The following is an 18,374-nucleotide window of genomic DNA, read 5'->3' as shown; positions in this document are numbered from 1 at the left end:
CTGAATAAATTATTCATTACAAATATTGTAGTTTGCCCTCGTATAGTAATAAATGAGAACAAGTGAACAAGTATCTATAATAGCACTCTCTCTGTTTATAGCCCTAATTATTATTTTAAAATATAATCGGTTCTGTCTCCATTTCTATAAACTCCTCCTGAATTACTGAATTACCAAAGGTCAGGTGGGTGGGGGAGGCAGAGGTCATCTGATAACACAAATGAAGGTGCATTATAGATTGCAAAAGAACCTGGATCACAAGCAATTCCTTACCATTGAGCAGTAGCATCACATCATCTCTGTCGACTTGAATTAAGTTCAAATTCTTTATTGTGAACTCTAGATATGCAATAAAAACTAAAATCAGGTACTGCACCTAACTTCTAAAGTTTCACTCCTCCCAAATGAAGGGAGTAGGAAGACACTCTCTCAGGAAATCTGACAAATCCCCCAAATCCCAAGTTTCCTAAGAAGTTCCCAAGAGACCAAATTCTAAAGGAGACTAGAGGCCAGGCCCTCAGAGAGTGTAAAATGATTTCTGTGGAGCTGCACCCACTTATAACATCTGAAGATCTGATCTCTAAAGAAATTCCCATAGGACCAGCTGAAGAGGAGCAAAGGTAGGGCAATTCCTCTAGAACAACAGTTCTTAATGCGTGGCCCAATTAGCATATAGCTGCAGCCCAGCTGTGTGCTAAAAAAAATTCAAAATTTCCCACTCTGGTCTCAGAGTAACAGCAGTGTTAGTCTGTATTCGCAAAAAGAAAAGGAGTACTTGTGGCACCTTAGAGACTAACCAATTTATTTGAGCATAAGCTTTCGTGAGCTACAGCTCACTTCATCGGATGCATACTGTGGAAAATACATGCATCCGATGAAGTGAGCTGTCGCTCACGAAAGCTTATGCTCAAATAAATTGGTTAGTCTCTAAGATGCCACAAGTACTCCTCCACTCTGGTCTGGCAGGGAGCAGGGCTGGCTGAGGGGAAGACAGCATCTTGCAGCCTACACCAGCACTCCTGCCAGCAGAGGACTGGAAAGTGCCGCAGTGGGATAGGGGGTGGGAGAGTGGGTCTGTGGGTAGGTTTTTTGTCGGGGAGGGCTCTAGGAACTAGGGGTTTGCCCTAGGTTTTAGGTGGGGCTCTGCTCCTGACCCCCTTCTCGGGTCCTGGCTGCCGACCCCTCCAGGTGCTCTGCTCCTGGCTGGTGCTGGGGGTCCCAGCTGCTGCCTGGCTCCCTGCTGTGGTGTGGTTCCCAGCCACCTGCCCAGCCTGCACCCAGGACTCCACTCCTGGCCCCATTCTGGGCGGGGATGCTGGGCATAGAGGACTGTGGGCTATTTTAGGGTAGGGGCATTGTGGTTCTCAGCCCGTGGCCCGCAATGATAAATGGGTTGAGAACCACTGCTCTAGAAAGAAGAAAAGAGAGATTCTCTGGGGTATCAGGAGAGAGGGAGTCTTCTAGATGCAGAGGAATAGGGGGTTAGGACATCAATTGCCCCATTTTTTGTATAAACCCCTGGGGTCTGATTCAGTTCAGTAACTTAGGAGCCAAGGATGCAGTTCTCACAGCTAGAGGTAACAGAGCAGAATGATGAAAAAAATGGGTTTGAGCCATTTTGTTTACCTATAACCCTGGCTGCTGCCTCTCGTAAAAGGGGCTGTGGGTTCTTTAGGTAGGCTATGCTCCCAAGTAAGAAGTCCCCCACCATTCTCCTGCATTTCCTCACCTAGAAAACAACAAGAGATACACAGGAAAGACTCTCCTTCCCACTTGGGCCAGTCATGTGGGACAGCATGGAGCTCACCACTGTCCCTGGATCAAAGGACACCTTCACACAGCTTGGATTTAAGTGAAGAGAGGATTCATTAACCACCTATGATTGTGGGACTAGTTTAGTTATGCTTTCAAGGCTCTCACATCCTGACCTTGATGATATGAAATCTGGTACTGACCAGTAGGCACTGATGCTAGGAATGTCCCTACAGTAAAAGAAGCATTTAGAGTCAAAGAGACATTCTTTTAAAAACTGGAAGTCGAATTTCCTGTTCCCAACCCCATTGAAAACCCAGAGTGCACTGACCAGAAATTTGCACATCTCTTGCAAGACCTGAAGATGATCACTCAGTGTCATTTGTCTGAATAAGTTCCTGGGCTGGTTCCATCCCATTACCTGTGCACACTCTGCCAAGGTGTCTCCACATGCCTGCAAGATAAAGAAAGACATGGAGGAGTTCCTGAGGTTACAAAAATTGAAAGCTGATGATTGGTGAGAAAATACAACCGGAATGAAGAATAAGGTCAAAGACTCCTGGGACATGGGAAGTGAAGGGACAGGTCAGGTACCTCTTGCCTCTCGTCACAGGGTAAGATTGAGGATGGTTGAGGATAAGATTCTCGACGGGAACACGGCTGTAGAGAGGAACTTCCACATGGCTGGAGGTCCTGAAAATTCAGGTTCCTTAGCTCTGACTCACCTTGAGTATCTCATGATTATTCCTCTGCATGACCAGCATCAGAGGCACCAGAGCACAGTAGATTTCATTATGGATGACAGGTCCAGGTTTATATTTGTTCACACATTTCAGCATTTTGCCAAAGGCAATGATGGCAGAAATGCGCACTTTTTCTCTCTCCTGTGAATGACACAAAGATGGAGAAACCTCTCAGGGTGAAAGACTCCTGCAATCAACTACTGCAATTATCTCCACACAACATAAGTGACATCATCAGCACTGTCAATTAGCACAATCTTTAGATGAAGAGAGGCAAGGTGCAAAGCAGCATAATCTACATGTCGGTCAGCACTACCACAGCATATGAATCGTCTTATTGTGGTGGACTTGGTCCTATGGCTGTTTGGTGATTTGATTGAGTTTTCTGAGGTCCATATCACAAAAATCATGACCACCACCAGCACTCTTGCTGGCAGTCTATGAGAAAGCACCAAGGAATCAACAGAAAGGAAAGAGTATGTACAACAAGGGAAGATGAGGAAAGAAAGGTAAGGGATGAGGAAGGCATGAAAGGAAAAAGATTAAAAAAGAATATGGGCGAAGGAGGGAGATAACACCAAAATACTAAAAGAAAGGGGGAATAAGAGGATGGAGGAAAAGAAGGGATTATTAACCAATATCGAAAAATTAGCTTGAAAAAACATACACCAGAAATATACATAAAGAAAGAAAAAATTGCTGTGAATGAATGGAAAATGAAAAGAGAGCAACAAAAGCAAGCAAGACCGATTAGTAACAAGATCTTTTATTCAGTCCACAACACTCTGCCTTGTACCTGAAGTTCTGCTAGATCAGTGATGTGTTGGTAGAATTCTGTGGCCTGCTCAATACATATTACCTGGGTTGCTGGGCTCTATTTATGGCCCTGCAAACAGATATAATTAGGGGTAATGAGATGAAAGGACAATGTAGCTTGGTCCAACTGGAAACATGTCCTATCATTGAGGGTCTTTTGGACTCTGGAGGTTTCCCAAGGGAAATGGTGGAAATCTGTGTGTTTTAATTATTTAAAAAATTAGATTAGAGAAAGCCCTGAAGGAACAAATGTCCATTTGCTCTCTCAGATATGGAAGTGACTTAATAGGCCTTTTCTATGCCCTGTCTGTAGGATTCTCAGCATTACTGCACTGTCTGCTGTGCCTTGCTTGTTGATTATTTGTATTCTGAAGAATTTTTGACTCTTCATCAGTCGTGCTTTGTGAAAGTGCTCGTCATATGAAAGGCGGGAACAGCACAGGCCCATATACTCAAAGCGACCTAAACAAGCAAACAAGTATTGGAGGCTCTGTGCCTTCAGCCACTCCATTCACTGTATTCTCTGTAACTACCACACTCCTTTGCACAATACTGTGCACACATGTGGAGTCATTCAGGGTATTGCCTTACATCAGTAATTAGCTGCCAAAGAGGCCGGACGATATGGCAGAATGCAACCTTGACCTCTTCCCCTTCCATGTAGTAAATGATATTTCGTAGGGCTTTCACGGCCTGCTCTGCAATCCTCTCCTCTTTCTCTTTTAAGAACTCCCGGAGGACTGGAAGGTGATTTCTGAGATGTGTCGCCTGCACAGAAGCAGCAGCCTGTTAAAAGCTACGAGAACTGGTAGAATAGGATTAGTCAAACTAAAAATGCAATTAATTTAGTCTTTGGGGGCGGAGGGATTAATTAGTAATTTGTAAACTATTTCTCATTTTGGAAGATGCAAATGTAACAAATGTAAGTATTCCCTGGATTGTCTGAACAAATAATTTTCAGACTACGAGTGGCTTATCCACAGTTTGCCAACTGCCTGCTCCAGTTATCCATAACTCAGGATTTGTGATTGATCACAAAGTTCAGTTTCTGCTGCCTGATTGATGACTCAACTTATTTAACTGGAGATCAACGAAAGGTGAGTATCCAGTCCTGAATAACAAACTTCCATTACAAGTTTGTGACACTTTAAGGATTTATGAATATTTCCATACTGGCAGTCATCATAATATTCACAAATAACCAATTGTGTGACACTATGAATTCCAGTTAACCAGGGTAGAGTGGGTTATTCACTAAAAAATTAATAAACATGGCTTTTCATTATGCAATCAACTCTAAAAATTACCAGTGACAGAACAATGTACTATACAATGTCTTATTTTATGTTTATTATATCCCTTTTCTAATGTGTGTTTTACAATGAAAGGATAATTTTTTCCTCATTCCAGGACTGCATTGTCACCTACTGGAACTCATTTAAGTGTTACCTCCCAAGCCACGATCAAATCCAGTAATTTTATTTCTTCTTGGTTTGGTTTTACTCTGTTTCAGTGACACCAACGCAAGTGCCTTAGTTCTCACATAATTGCTCTGCATTCGGTTCTGAGTTACCATCTTTTCTAGTGTATTTTTCTGGGGTTTGTTTTATAATTGAATAATATCTCTCTCACCTTCCCTGTATGGAGAGCTAAATTACTAATTCCTCTGAGTCCCAGCAGCCTCATGATGGGATTTGGCTCTTGGATCCATTTTTTCAGTGGGGCCAAGACGTCGAGTTCCAGACTCTGGGCCACAGAACGGTGCCAGAGAAGCTACAAGCAACACAAAGTGAGACACAGCCAATTAACAACAGGCTTTCCAGTTCTATTCTCTGGATAGATAGCATCTTTTTCCTGAGAAATAAACTTTGTCACGTCGAGAAAACTCACACCTCACCCAGAGGTTTAAGCCAGCCATTTTGAGCTCTGGGTTAAACAGCTGTTCTCAAGATCAGACTAATGTTTAGATTTGAAGGGAAATCTCCCTTACTGAAATGGTAGAAGTGATGGATTTCACTGAATTAGATTAGGGGTCATTTCATAGAATATCAGGGTTGGAAGGGACCTCAGGAGGTCATTTAGTCCAACCCCCTGCTCAAAGCAGGACCAAGTCCTCCAATTTTTGCCCCAGATCCCTAAATGGCCCCCTCAAGGATTGAACTCACAACCCTCGGTTTAGCAGGCCAATGCTCAAACCGCTGAGCTATCCCTCCCCCCGGGGGTTAATAGAGATGACCCCCCAAGAACTGAAAAATGAAAACCACAGATAAAATGTACCATTTAATATGGTCCAAGAGAGCTAGAACCATCTCCTAGGTGATCTGTCTCCATCCCAACAATACTTGCTGTTGAAATCTTCTACTGCATATGCCCCATTCACTTTTGGAATAGGCCTGGAGCAAGATGTTCTCTAGAACTCCAGCTCTGCAAACAGCTAAAGAAACTTACCTGAGCATAGAAGGCCCTGGACATAATTTTATCATGCTCATTCTCACTGTTGAGCAGCGGGATCAGCTTGTTAAAAATCCTGTGCAGATGAAGAGGCTTGAAATGCTTCACCATGGCACTGCAACAGGACACAAACATACCTGTGTGTTATCAGGTGAAAAATGAATTGTGTAGCAAGTTCCTGGAGCAAAGACCCCAACTGGTTCCAGGCTGATGAATGAGTGGCTTTTGTCTCTTACCTTGTGATCTCCATTATTCCACAATAGTAGTCACTGGGGCTGGACAGCAGGTCCCACCCTCTGTGTTCCTCCACACAGTCTAACACCTCAAAGTAACCAGCACCTGAGAGCATGGTCTTCACAGCCTCCAGAGCACAGCTAGATTAAAAACAATGCCAGTGTTACTGAGTGACGTCAGCGCCACTCCTAGTAGCTACGTGAGTCTATAGAAACCCCAAGACACAGATACTGTATTATAACATAACATAACCTGCATCCTCAGCACCCTGTGTAATATTAACAAGAGAGTGTAGAGACCAGAAATGGGAAGGGAGAGCTGAGTGATTATTTAATCTAGGTGTGAATATTGAAGTAATGGGAGAAGGACTGTGGGAGCCATTTCTTCTCATTTCTGCTCAGATATTGCACTTAGTTTCTGTATGCATGATACAAAGACTATCCATTTTGTCCATTCTTTGTAAGTAAGGGAGCCCTGCTGACTGCATGGAAATGTAACACACAGTGAGATAAACCACACATGCTCATCAGTACAGAAATACTATAGGAGTTACAACCAGACTAATAAGAACCTTGACTTTTCAGTAATTACCTGGAAGGATCGAATGCCTTGGGCCTGTGCCCCTGGCCACACTCTTTCCTGTAGACCACCATGTTCTCTAATGGGTTCTGCTCGATGACTCGCTGGACATGACTAAGCACTGCCAATAAGAGGCGGGGGTAAAGTTCCTGCACTGCATCTCTGCAGCCAGGGACCGAGAGCATCTCACACAGTGCACACGTTACCTGAAGAGGGTAAAAGAAGATTCTGTTACTCTTTTTTCTTAGAAAGAAATGCAAAGGGTGTTAAATTGACTCCCCAGGATACTCAGACACAAAGCTCATCTAAGTTCTCGAGGCTTTAAGGAAAGGGAGGGCCAGTATAAATCTGTGATCAAATGAGGAATTTTCCAGGCCCTGAGGGGACAGCAGAGTGTCCCCCCTTCCCTACAGGGCAGTCCCCCTTATATACAGATGCTCCCCAGGTTACGCAAACCCAAGCTTACGGAAAAACTTCCATAAGCTAGAAATAGGAGGGTTTTTTGTTTGTTTTTTTGTGTAATGGCTGGAGATACATTTCCAACTTACACAAATTTTGACTTATGCAAGGCGTTCTGAAACAGAACGCTTGCGTAAGTTGGGGGGCGTCTGTAGTACTAAAAAGAAAACATCCCTAAAGGCTTTGCTTTTCTAGTTCTGCCTTTTCCGGTCAAAAAAAAAACAGCCTATGAAATGCCCAGATACTCACAGCAACAGGCTGGAGGGAGGTCTCATCATCAGAGATACTGCTATTGACTTTTTGGACTGGTTTCTCCTCCAGGATTGTTATCAGCAGCTGAAGAACATTGAGGGTGGTTTCTCTTCTGGTGCCCAGGAACCTCCATATCTCAGTTGTGTTGCTACAAATTTAGAGGCCCAATTAAAATAATACTTTGTACTTCTATAACAACACACAGTCTATAACAACTTCCATTCAAAGATCTCAGAGGGCTGCAGTGAAACAAGCCTCACAACACCTATGTGCAGTACTGTGAGTAAATATAATTATTCCCATTTTACAGATGAAGAAACCGAATCTCAGAGCTATAAAGTGATTTGCTCATGGTCAAACAATGAGAGACTGACAGCTGGGTAAAGAACCCAGGGGTCTCATGCTTAGCTCTGTGCTCAGACCACTAGATATGATGCATCCCTCATGAATGGACCTTCTACGTGGATCAAACCTATACTGCTATAACTCATCTCCCTATCCAAATACATTGATGATGTCTTCAGTGGAATCATACCCGTGGTCAGAGAGCAGAGAAGTAAGAAACAATGTGTCCTGGGAAAGGAAAAAACAAGGAAGAAGGGATTCCCCACCAATCATATAGACATGACACTGGTTCCATTTGCCACAACTGTGTGTTATTACACCAGGAAAGTAAGCTGTCTCATGGTTTCCAGTAAAGCCAGCCATGTCGTTTCCATACAGTCAACAGCCACTATCACACAGTATAGATTATAACACATCAAATAATTAATCACAACTAGAACTGGTCAAAAACTTTTTAAAAATTGACCGAATTTGTTGTTAAAATTTCAACTTTTGCCAAATAGAAGATGAATTTTTTTGTGAAAATTATATCCTATTTTTCAATTAGCTCTAATCACAACCCAGTGCAATGGGGAGCGTAACATGAAATCCAAGTGCTTAAAATGCTGAAACAAAGAGAAAGAAGGAACATACATTTGGAGACCCAACACAGAAAGAGCACTGGCAAGCTTTCTACCTGTCCCATGGGAGAGCGTGGTCCAACAGGATAGACACCACTTTCTTGGTGTTGTTTCCAGCCAAGAAGCACACTGCCCGCAACATTTCCTGCCTCGTAATGGGTTCATGGATGAGGCTGAGGCGCTGGTAAATGCCAGTCAGAGTGTCATCTACCTGCAGGAAAAGCAGAGTTAAAGGTTTTTTCCTATATTTGGGTGTATGTGTTTGTATGTTTGGGATGGAGGATCTTGTTCTTTATCCCCCTCGTGGTGAGTTTAAATCTCAGTGATGATCACTCAGCAATAGGATGAGTTCCCCTCTCCAAAGAAGACACCTTCCTAAAGAACAAAACAGGTCAATTTCTGGAGTGCAGGGGACTCCCAGAGAAACAGCAGATAGGTAAATATATTCCCAGACAAAACCCTTTTTTGGGCAGGCAGAGTTACAGTTGGAATTTTTCTACCTACCTACCTACCTATCCACACACACACACACACACTTATGTCTTTTATACAAATAATTTTATATATATATATATATATATATATATATATACACACACACACACACACACATATGTATGTGTACACACACACACACACACACACACACACACACACATCTATCTATATATACATACATACACCTACCCTCCCCAAAACAGCAAACATATTTCTGTTACATGGCTTATTTCAGGTTAAGACAAAACAACAATCAGTTGAGGAAATCTAAAGTCTTGTTGGGAGAGAGGACAATATGACCCCTCTATAACATTTTGCATCTTGAACTAACTCTCATTCCATAGGAAGCTGCACCTCCCCACAGGCTACAGACATCCCCTTTACAATTAAAGCTGCAGGAATTGGAATTAAAGAAAGATAATATTTCCTTTCACTTACACACACATATGCCATAGACAATAAGAATCTCATTAGAAGGTTGTGGTTCATGAAAAAAATATTTTGAAAGTCATGGAACTGAACAAGTTAAGGATTCACAAATCACCTTAACTATAACCCTACATTTCCATCTAATGAATATAGTATAACTACTGCAAACTCTTTAGAAACACCATAGAAACCCTTTTCACAACTGTGAATGACAATGGAAGTGCCTCTCTTCTCTTCTCTGTGGGGATGTTGTAAGGCCTCAGCCTGGTTGTTTAATATTTCTGTAGTGTGGATAGCATACAGTGTGTATCAGCTTTCCTCACTCCTTTACTACCTTTACTCTACTTTCAGGTGTAACTTTCTCTCTCTCTCTCTCTCTCCTCTGTCCTCAGAAGCTCATTCAGTGTCTTGGGAGAGAAACATCAATTGGAGACTCATTTTGTCTCCCTTCTCCCGAGCAGTGCTATGTGTTCACACAAGTTCTCCCCAGTATCATGGGTGGGTGCTGTGTCCTTGCTGCAAAGTTTGCCACCCCTCAATCCAATGTTATTCAGTTTATTGAATTTACCAGTTCAACAAAACCTAGCACGAAGTTTATAAACTCCATAATCCTCACATAGTTCTCAGAGGTGTAACTATTCACAGCTAATAACTCCACAATTAACAATACGACCTTCTAATATCAGTCTATGCACCAGATTTCATTGAGAACAAGAGACTAAATTGGAGTCTGTGGATCAAGTTGTCAGATACAACATTTCAAGAAAAGCAAAGTCAGAACACCTGCTAAAAGCAGAAAAAATCTAGAAAGGCTTCAAAATTGGGCTTATAATAGAAGCTACTTTATGGGCTTAACCATAGAGTCATTATTGTGTCTCCATAAGACACCCCAATCTACACTTTTAACTAGACTATGAGGGAATGGCAGCACCTCAGCAAAAACAACATCTGCACCCAGATTCTGGTTCCCCCAAAAGAGGAGCCATTTCACAACTTTCTTACAAAGTGCATTGGAACTAAGTCAATGGACAATTTCAGCACAGGGAGCTGGCAGCCGCACCTCCTGGCTCCAGAACAGGGAATTCTAACAGCGGCCTCTCTCAGCATCGCCTACCTTCTCCAGGTCAGCTCCCCGTTCTTCCAGAATCGCACTGAGCAGTTCTCCAGCTGCCCGAGATATTTTCTCCCTGGGATCTGTCAAACCATCAAGTGCTGTCAGAACCAGGTTTGTTAGCTGAAGTGGGGTAAAATATTCTGCAAAAGCCTAAAACAAACAGAAAAGAGCATGTCATGCTGACACAGTTCCTGCTGTCACCAGAGCTGGAGCAACCAACTAACAGACAAAATTCAGTTTTGAATGGAAGAAGAGATGGGGACACTATGCTTGGGACCTAGGAAATCACATGAACTGTGGGGATATTTGAATGTTTATCCAACATCCCTCAAAGATCCATTTTCATATTTTAGATGCTTTGAAATTTTTAATTGAAAATGTCTTGGTATATAAGTGTTTCAGCAATAATATTAAGTAGCAGCCTTAATTAAAGGCAACAAAACTGTTTGTACATTAAGTCCCATGTTTTCAAAAAAAGTTGGGGGGGCAAATGTAGAGTTTAGGTGTTTTACAAAATCCCCATCACTTAACATCCTACGTTTCCCAAATGCTTCAGCGATCCTACTTAGGAACTCCAAAGATCCTGCCTCTTCCCTACCTCTTCTTGCTCTGCATAGATACTGTGGGGCCACGCAGATTTTATAAAGCATGCATCTCTTTACCAAAGTTTCTGTAAATATGTCTTTCTGAAATATTTTAAATGAGCATATGCGCTAGATTTTTAACTGAATGTACAATATAAATCAATCAAGCTTTTTTCTATCTCTGGTTGAGAAACCCCCCAAAAGTTAGACACTGAGTAAACCATCTCAAAAAATTTCAAAGAATTCTACTAAACACTGTCTAAATATGCACAGTATATGGTCCTAATCACCTTGTTATCCAAGTGCTTTACAGACATTATGAACTTATCCTCACAGCACTGCTATGAAGTAGGGAGGTATTGTATCCATTTTACAGATAAGGAATCAAAAGACAATGAAGGGACATGCCCAGGCTATCAGAGAAATTCCATAGCAGAGCTGGAAACTGAACCTGGCTCTCCTGAGGTCTAGTCCAAAGACTTAACCACAAGACCATCCTTTCTCCTCATCTTTACTCTGAAAATATTCACTTTTTTTTTTATGAAAATAATCTTTCTGTTAAAGTTACAAAGAATGTGAAAACAGGGGTTATAATTAGATCTAGTTGGGAAATGAGGTTTCCTCACACACACAGAAAATTTAAGCTGTTCAAAAATTAAAAAACTGAAAAATTTTGGCCAAAAATTTCAATTAGGAAAGGTTGAACCATTTCATTCTGACATTTCCAATCAAAACAAAATGGTTCAACGTTTACTAATCAAAACATTTCATTTTGGTTTGACATTAAATATACCTTTCCGTGCTGCGCTGGTTCCCCATCAAGTTGTAGTTCACAAGCCTCATGACTGGATTCTCCCCCCGTGGGCAGGTCTCCCTGGCCAGATTACATCTGTCAATATTCAGTGCCATCTCTTTTCTTGCTAATCCCCTGTGGTGTGCAATAGGAGTCTTCTCGCCACATGCATCATGGGAGTAGGTTGGCTATTGACACATCCCCAGAATACTGGACATTACATTACTTCCAGGAATGGTGTGGGCCCAACTACACTGGCGTGACCTTATGTCACACTGCACAGAGTATGCCATTTTGAAGAGATCCCTACCCCCACCAGGCATGACTTTACATGAGATATGCGTGCGAGGTCACCTGGCAAGGGCAAGACAGTGTGCTCTTCAAAATGGCATCTTCCATGTGTCACATCAGACAAACATGTCCGGTTTTGTCTCAGTACTGCATGGGGAACAAACCATAGAAAAACAGAACTGTCCAGCTTTAAGCCAAACAAATGGCCTGCCTACATGGGAGATGTAGTCCGGCAGGGGATCACAGCACACAGAGGAGAATTGAGGCATGAGGAACCTGAACTACAACTCCAATAAGGCATTTCCAAATCAAACTTTTTGGTTTTCAGCCAAAAAGTTTTTTGTTTGGGGTATTTTGTTTTCTATGAAAATTCCAAGTTTTCTGAGGAAACCAGACATTTGTCACACACAAAAACATTGTTTGGTCAAAAACCCAGTTTTTCAGTTGATTAAGAGTATCAGTGGAAAAATTTTGAATATCTACACTCATACTATAACTGTTATTGAGGAGCTCCAAAATCAGGTTAATTTTTCATTACCTGTAACTCAAAAAAACACTTTGGCCAATTTTTTTTCAAAAGAAAAAGCTTCCTTGGCCTTTACAGTAAATGCAAAATTAGGACAAATCAATTTTCCTAGCCAAAGTTGAAGGGGAGTTCAAATAGGGTTTATAAGGATATGTGGCTGCATCCTTCACTGTGGAGCTGTGATCAATGGCTCTCTAATACTCACATAGGGAAACACCATTCATTATTCAGTGCATTGAGTGTAATTACCTTAGCGATTTGTGAGGTGTTGTTGTAGAACACAGAGGGACTGTACGTTCCCAGATTTTTTAGCGTGTCTACCTTCTCCACTCCATGTCCCTTCTCAAGCTCTGGAACAGATACACACATTTGTGTCATTTGTCATTTCTCAGTTGGGTGACATTTCTTTCCGTACTTGTTAATGTGTCTGAATGTGTCCATGATGCTAGCTAGAGGCAAGTCTACAGTTGGTTCAAAACTCAGTAGAATAGCTGGTGATGGATATAACACAACCCTTGCCCTTGTGTACAGTGTATGAGCACCATTCACTGGATTCATAGCAGCCTGTGAATCAATATTTAATCTGGAAAATGGACTTCACTCTGGGCTATTCTTTCCTTTAACATAATGTTTTCCTTTTGAAACAGAGCTTCCCACACTTAAGGAAAATTAAACCAATCATGGCCTCCCTCAGCTCCATCTCACACTGCTAAATGTCTCCCCAAAATGAGCAGTTACTTAGAGTAAACTGAGATCTTCAAAATATACTTCCTTACATTCATTCAGCAGTGGAAAATAGTTAATGTTGACACACAGAATATCATTATTGACACCCCAGTTAGCACCCATTGAAATGAATGGCTCAGTTCACACATTCAGAGATATTGTTTCAGGCTCTCTGCAAGCTCAAGTATACACCTCTACATTGGTTATACTTGGGTCATATTGTCAAGGTTTTCTTTTCAAACCATAATGGCCAGTGATTTTTTTGAAATGAAAGCAGAGATTTTGGAGAATGATTAAGAGGTTCGTCCACACTTTCTTCCTATCCCACAGCTACTCCTTCAAGCCCTCCCAGGGCGAGGTACTCCTCAGTTTGAGGAATACAACCTTAATACTAGATACTTGTTATAAACAACTGCATATACTGTATTTCATTTCTCTGTGTACTTTGCTCCTTCTCTTGGATTTCCCTTCCCTTATCCCTCTACCCCCCTCAGGGAAACATGCATTTATTTCAGTGATACTCCCTGACACAATAGTTCTGTTCCAGCACTGATAAGTTCATCAAGGCATCATCATGTCTCTGTACTCCATGCAAGGCACTGCAGGCTCAACTGGAAACATATTCTAAATAATAAATAAATAAATAGCAGCAGCTGTAGCCCACTTCACTACTTTCCTGATGATGCAGTGCTATGCTATAGAATAACAGAAATTATTACTTTAGGACTTTGAAACTAATCTGTTGGTAATAATAAGAAAGGTTTGTAAGTGTTAGCTGCAAGGAGGAAGTTTTCAGTTTCCAGTGATGTAGAAAAAGGGTGTTTACTTACGCTTTTTAAGCAGCTGGATACAATACAAGTTGTATACTGCCCGGGCTGCCAAGAAGCAGATGTTGTCCACCTGGTCATGGCATCGAAGGGCAAGCAGCCTAACAAGGCGACCCAGTCTGCTGAATTCAATTGATGTCTAATTAAAAAGAGAAGAAGCCAATTAGCAATAGATATAACAGGGTGTGTGATCATCAGGCAATATATGGGCACACCTGGGCCTTGTGCCTGTTAACATGCTATGATGGGTGTGTGTAGATTGGTTGTCGAGCACACACCCTGGAGCACATTATCGTGCTTATAAAATCTGTGTATCTTTAAACACTGAAAATGTTTATGGCATTTAAATATGCCAACAAAAGCCGCATAATCAAACAGGATATCCAATAATAAAGAGTCATCATCAACACAAAGGTAAAGGGCCTGATTCTCTGCTTCCCTGCACCTCGTCTTTAATCATTTACACCTGGGCAAACAAGGGCCAAAATACTATTATTCTGACTATGTACAATTTTACATGTCGGGAAACTGCACTGGTGTTAGCAAGGTGAAAATTTCAGAGAAAAAAGTGGCCAGTGTAGACAAACTCTAAGAATGCAGTGTGAGCCTTGAAGATTTCCCAGTTCCCAGAGGCTGGGGTGATCCTGTCATAGGGTTAGTTAGAGATGTATTGTTTTTATTTAATAAGAATTAATTCTGAATAATGTTTATTGTGTGTTTTAAGTATTTCCCTCCTAACACAATATGTTGCTTCAGCTATAGTCTCAAATTAGCCAATTGTAGTTAAAAATAAAATAGTTTGAAAGCCTGAATATTTGAAGTTAAGGTTCTGCACGCAGTCTTCACTGTGATCTAAATCTGCTACTCACCACCCACCTAATGGAGATAGTGGTGTATTAGAAGCACTGCCTATGATGACAAAGGGCCAGAGCCACAGGTGCACTAGAGTACTACTTCGCACACCTGAGGGGAAGAGCAAAGGGTGTTTTCTTTCCTTCCCCAATGATACTCAAGAATTCTAGGGATTGCGTTGGTCCCCAGCACAACTTTGAACAGCCTCAGGATTGCTCTAAGTGGAGCTCTTACACCAGTAGGGATTGATGGAGCATAGAATGCTCCTACCACACCACTTTTGCTGGGGCATAAAACAGCACTGTGAGGGAGTGGCTTAAAGCCAGCTCCAAGAGCCTGACAGCTCTCCTGAATTCCCTCATGCCAGAGGAATCTCCAGCTGCCCACTTAGGGAAGCTTTAAATCCCCTTTGCACAATTGGCGTAGTACAAGGGACCAATAACTTCAGAAACTGTTCACATCACTGACTACAAGTGAAAATGTAATACATTCCCAATGGGTACCTCAAGGATTGTGGTTCTCTGGTACCTGCAGAGAATCTGTGTAGCATGCACAGTGTCAAAGTATATGTCAGGCCTGTTTCTAGATGGAACCATGTGGGGAGGATGGAGAAGGTACACAGAATAGGATTTCTACTCTATATGTTGAGGGTGAGTGAAGAAAATTGGGTTCTCAGGTTCACGGTGGAATGGAAGATCAAGAAGAAGGTTTCTTTACTGTAAATAGGTGAGAGATGTTGGTGTGTTTCTCCATGAATGGTTAGGTGAACTAAAAAATGGCCAAGCTGATATGAGGTTCGTAGTAGTTGGTTTATGAATGGCAACCACTCATCTCAAAAGACGATGGCGTAAGTGCTAAAGCCATTATGTTACTACATGTCATGCAGCAGCATCGCGAGTGGCTAAAAAGTCAGATTCTCAAGCAACAGTTGATATTGAAAATGTTCTAGTCCCTTTTGCAAATACTTTTGAACCTGAGCCTAGGCTGGCCTAGTGGCCTTTGAGCATCCACAGGTTCCTTATACAGGCAATCCTTTGGAATGCATCCAACATCCATCTGGTGCAGATGACCAAATCCATAGAGATATCTGTGTTTGAGAATAGGGATTAGACTTGGTTGTTTTTTTCCTGATGTACATCAGCATCAGGAACTTTGGTTTTCCACTTGATATTTAGAATATGGTGAAGACAGCACACATGGAAGATATTTAGCCTTCTCTCATGCCTGCTGTGGCTGGTTCAGGTCTTGCCACCATACAGCAGTATGCTCAAAATGCACATATGGGAATCCGTATCTTGGTGTTCAGTGTCTGTTTCCTGTCACCCCACCCACGCTTGGTTAGTAGGCTGAATGTGGTGGCTGCCTTTCAGATGTGAGCATTAAACTCACCATCTAGAGATAAGTTATCCAATACAATTGATTGTAGAGAGCAGAACTTGTGCACAACTTCAAGCTAGGTACTACTATTAAAAGTTCTGGTGGAGTCAACACACCTTGTGCCATAACCGTTGTCTTCTTTAGACTGATGCTTACTCCAAATTCCTCACAAGCTAGCGCAAAGTTTTGGGAAAGTTGCTGGAGTTCCTCTTCACTGTGCATGACAAGAACTGCATTATCAGTGAAAAGAAGTTCTCTTAGCAGATGTCTGACTTTGCTTTTTCCTCTTAGACATGCAATGTTGAAGAGTTTTCCATCTGATTTTGCATGAAAACATACACCCATGGTGCTAAATGAGAAAGTATGACAAAGCAGCAGAGAGAGGAATATACCAAAGAGCGTTGGTGCCAAAACACATCCCAGTTTGATCCACCAGCAGATTTCAAAACTGTCAGACTGATCACCATCACACTGGACTTTAGCCTTCATGGAAGTACTGAAAAATACTGAGGAGGATCGGGGGGCAACCAATATCTCTAGTAGTTGGAAGTGGCCCTTTCTTCTGACCAGATTAAAATCCTTTGTAAGATCAATGAAATCCACGGAGAGGTTTTTCTTGTTCTTGACACTTTTCAACCATGTCAATAGTGGATCTACCAGATGGAAGCTGCACTGACTCTCTGGATATACATGACTCTGGATATAAGTGGCTTCTAGGCTGGTGATTACTACACGTGGACCCAAACCAAAAACCACCACCCTGTAAACTTTGGGAAAGTTCAGATTCAAACTTTGCAGCTCAGATCCATCTTTATTATACACAAAATAAGAGATGAGGTTTTATGGTTACTATTGGAAATGTAGAGGAGATATATTTTGGAGTGAAGTGGGGGGTTTGTGGCTAGACAGAGATGGGTGTTGATACTGGGCCATATTTAAAGTTGTTTACAGAAACTTGTCTCAAACATTTCATATAACTATGATGTTATATTTAATTAAATTATACTTACTTATAATGTTACCTGTATAGTGAAGTTTTTTGTCTAGCAATTTAGAAACATTTAAAACCATTGATATGTATTTCTTGTTACTGAAGCACCATACAGTACACTTAAGGAATACTAATATATTTTGGGGTAGGATTATACCAGGCAACAACCAGCTTTGTGGGTGATTAAATTCCATAGTAAAGCTGGTGCAACAACTGCCAAAAATATTATTGCAAGACAAAAAGATTCAACAAAAAACAGCCTAAACAGGAGAGGAAATAACTCTTTCTTGCCCTGAGAAGTTTTGAAAGACTGGTGCTGTTTGCATTGAATTTACATTGCCATCACTTTGGGGAATGGACTGAAGTGAATAACTTCTCCAGGGAGAAGTTTGAGCAGACACAGTGCCAGTAAGGATTTCAGGGTAATTTGTCAGAAAAATAAGATCTGTCAGAGCTTGAGTCCACTGAAATCACTGGCAAAGCTCCTCCTGACTTCAATGGGTGCAGTATCAGGTCCTGCATTTTGTTTGTTTGTTCTGTGAGTAGTAGGCTGCTTATTTGGGCAAGTGTATGTGCTGAAGTGTATGTTCTGTATTGAGTCAGGTCAGTACAGGTGAAGGGTTACTCACGTCAAAATTGGGAAGCTTGGCCACACATCTTAGGATCCGGGCACTGCACCACATTGCTCGTTCCCGCTCATGATCCTTTCTGGAGATTAGCCAGGGCTCGAGGTACTGTAGGAAAAAATGGAGATCACTGCTCACAAAAAAAGTAAACTCCTAAAAGATTGTGGCCCAAATCTACCAGTAGCTGCTGTAAACTGGGGTAGCACCACTGACTTCAGAGAAACTACTCTGATTTACACCAGCTGAGGGTGTGGTGGGTCCTTTGTCTGATGGTAGGTCAGATAAAAAATGTAGCATTCTCCTCTATATGTAAATAAAGTTTATGGGTTTTCTGAAAGAGGGTTATTTTCTGTGTTTTCCAGAAATCCATCCTATAATAGTTCCACTAAGAAGGAAAACTGACATCATAATCTGCTCTGCCAAAGCGTGGCTCCTTCCTTCGCTCTGAATCTTAGTTGGTGGATTCAGAATTTGATAGGGTATAAAATG

The 18,374-nt window shown here is 41.7% G+C and overlaps 1 protein-coding gene across 1 annotated transcript in view; it reads right to left on the bottom strand.

Moving 5' to 3' along the window:
• The window catches only part of LOC102945628 (maestro heat-like repeat-containing protein family member 1), a 67,070-nt gene that overhangs the window by 7,346 nt on the left and 41,350 nt on the right, over positions 1 to 18,374 (bottom strand). Inside the window, exons 27-41 of the mRNA XM_027820480.3 lie at positions 17,889 to 17,993; positions 14,043 to 14,178; positions 12,736 to 12,836; positions 10,293 to 10,442; positions 8,308 to 8,462; positions 7,284 to 7,434; positions 6,588 to 6,781; positions 5,999 to 6,136; positions 5,760 to 5,877; positions 4,944 to 5,084; positions 3,903 to 4,079; positions 2,478 to 2,636; positions 2,084 to 2,206; positions 1,627 to 1,729; positions 274 to 339 (exon numbers count right to left, since the gene is read on the bottom strand). Of these exons, the coding sequence (XP_027676281.2) occupies positions 274 to 339; positions 1,627 to 1,729; positions 2,084 to 2,206; positions 2,478 to 2,636; positions 3,903 to 4,079; positions 4,944 to 5,084; positions 5,760 to 5,877; positions 5,999 to 6,136; positions 6,588 to 6,781; positions 7,284 to 7,434; positions 8,308 to 8,462; positions 10,293 to 10,442; positions 12,736 to 12,836; positions 14,043 to 14,178; positions 17,889 to 17,993 (2,017 nt within the window). The remainder of the gene's footprint in view (positions 1 to 273; positions 340 to 1,626; positions 1,730 to 2,083; positions 2,207 to 2,477; positions 2,637 to 3,902; positions 4,080 to 4,943; positions 5,085 to 5,759; positions 5,878 to 5,998; positions 6,137 to 6,587; positions 6,782 to 7,283; positions 7,435 to 8,307; positions 8,463 to 10,292; positions 10,443 to 12,735; positions 12,837 to 14,042; positions 14,179 to 17,888; positions 17,994 to 18,374) is intronic.

This window comes from Chelonia mydas, chromosome 3 (genome assembly GCF_015237465.2).
Source record: "Chelonia mydas isolate rCheMyd1 chromosome 3, rCheMyd1.pri.v2, whole genome shotgun sequence".
NCBI lineage: Eukaryota > Metazoa > Chordata > Testudines > Cheloniidae > Chelonia > Chelonia mydas.
The sequence above is the reverse complement of the archived record's forward strand: the minus strand, read 5'-3'. Positions and strand labels throughout refer to the sequence as shown.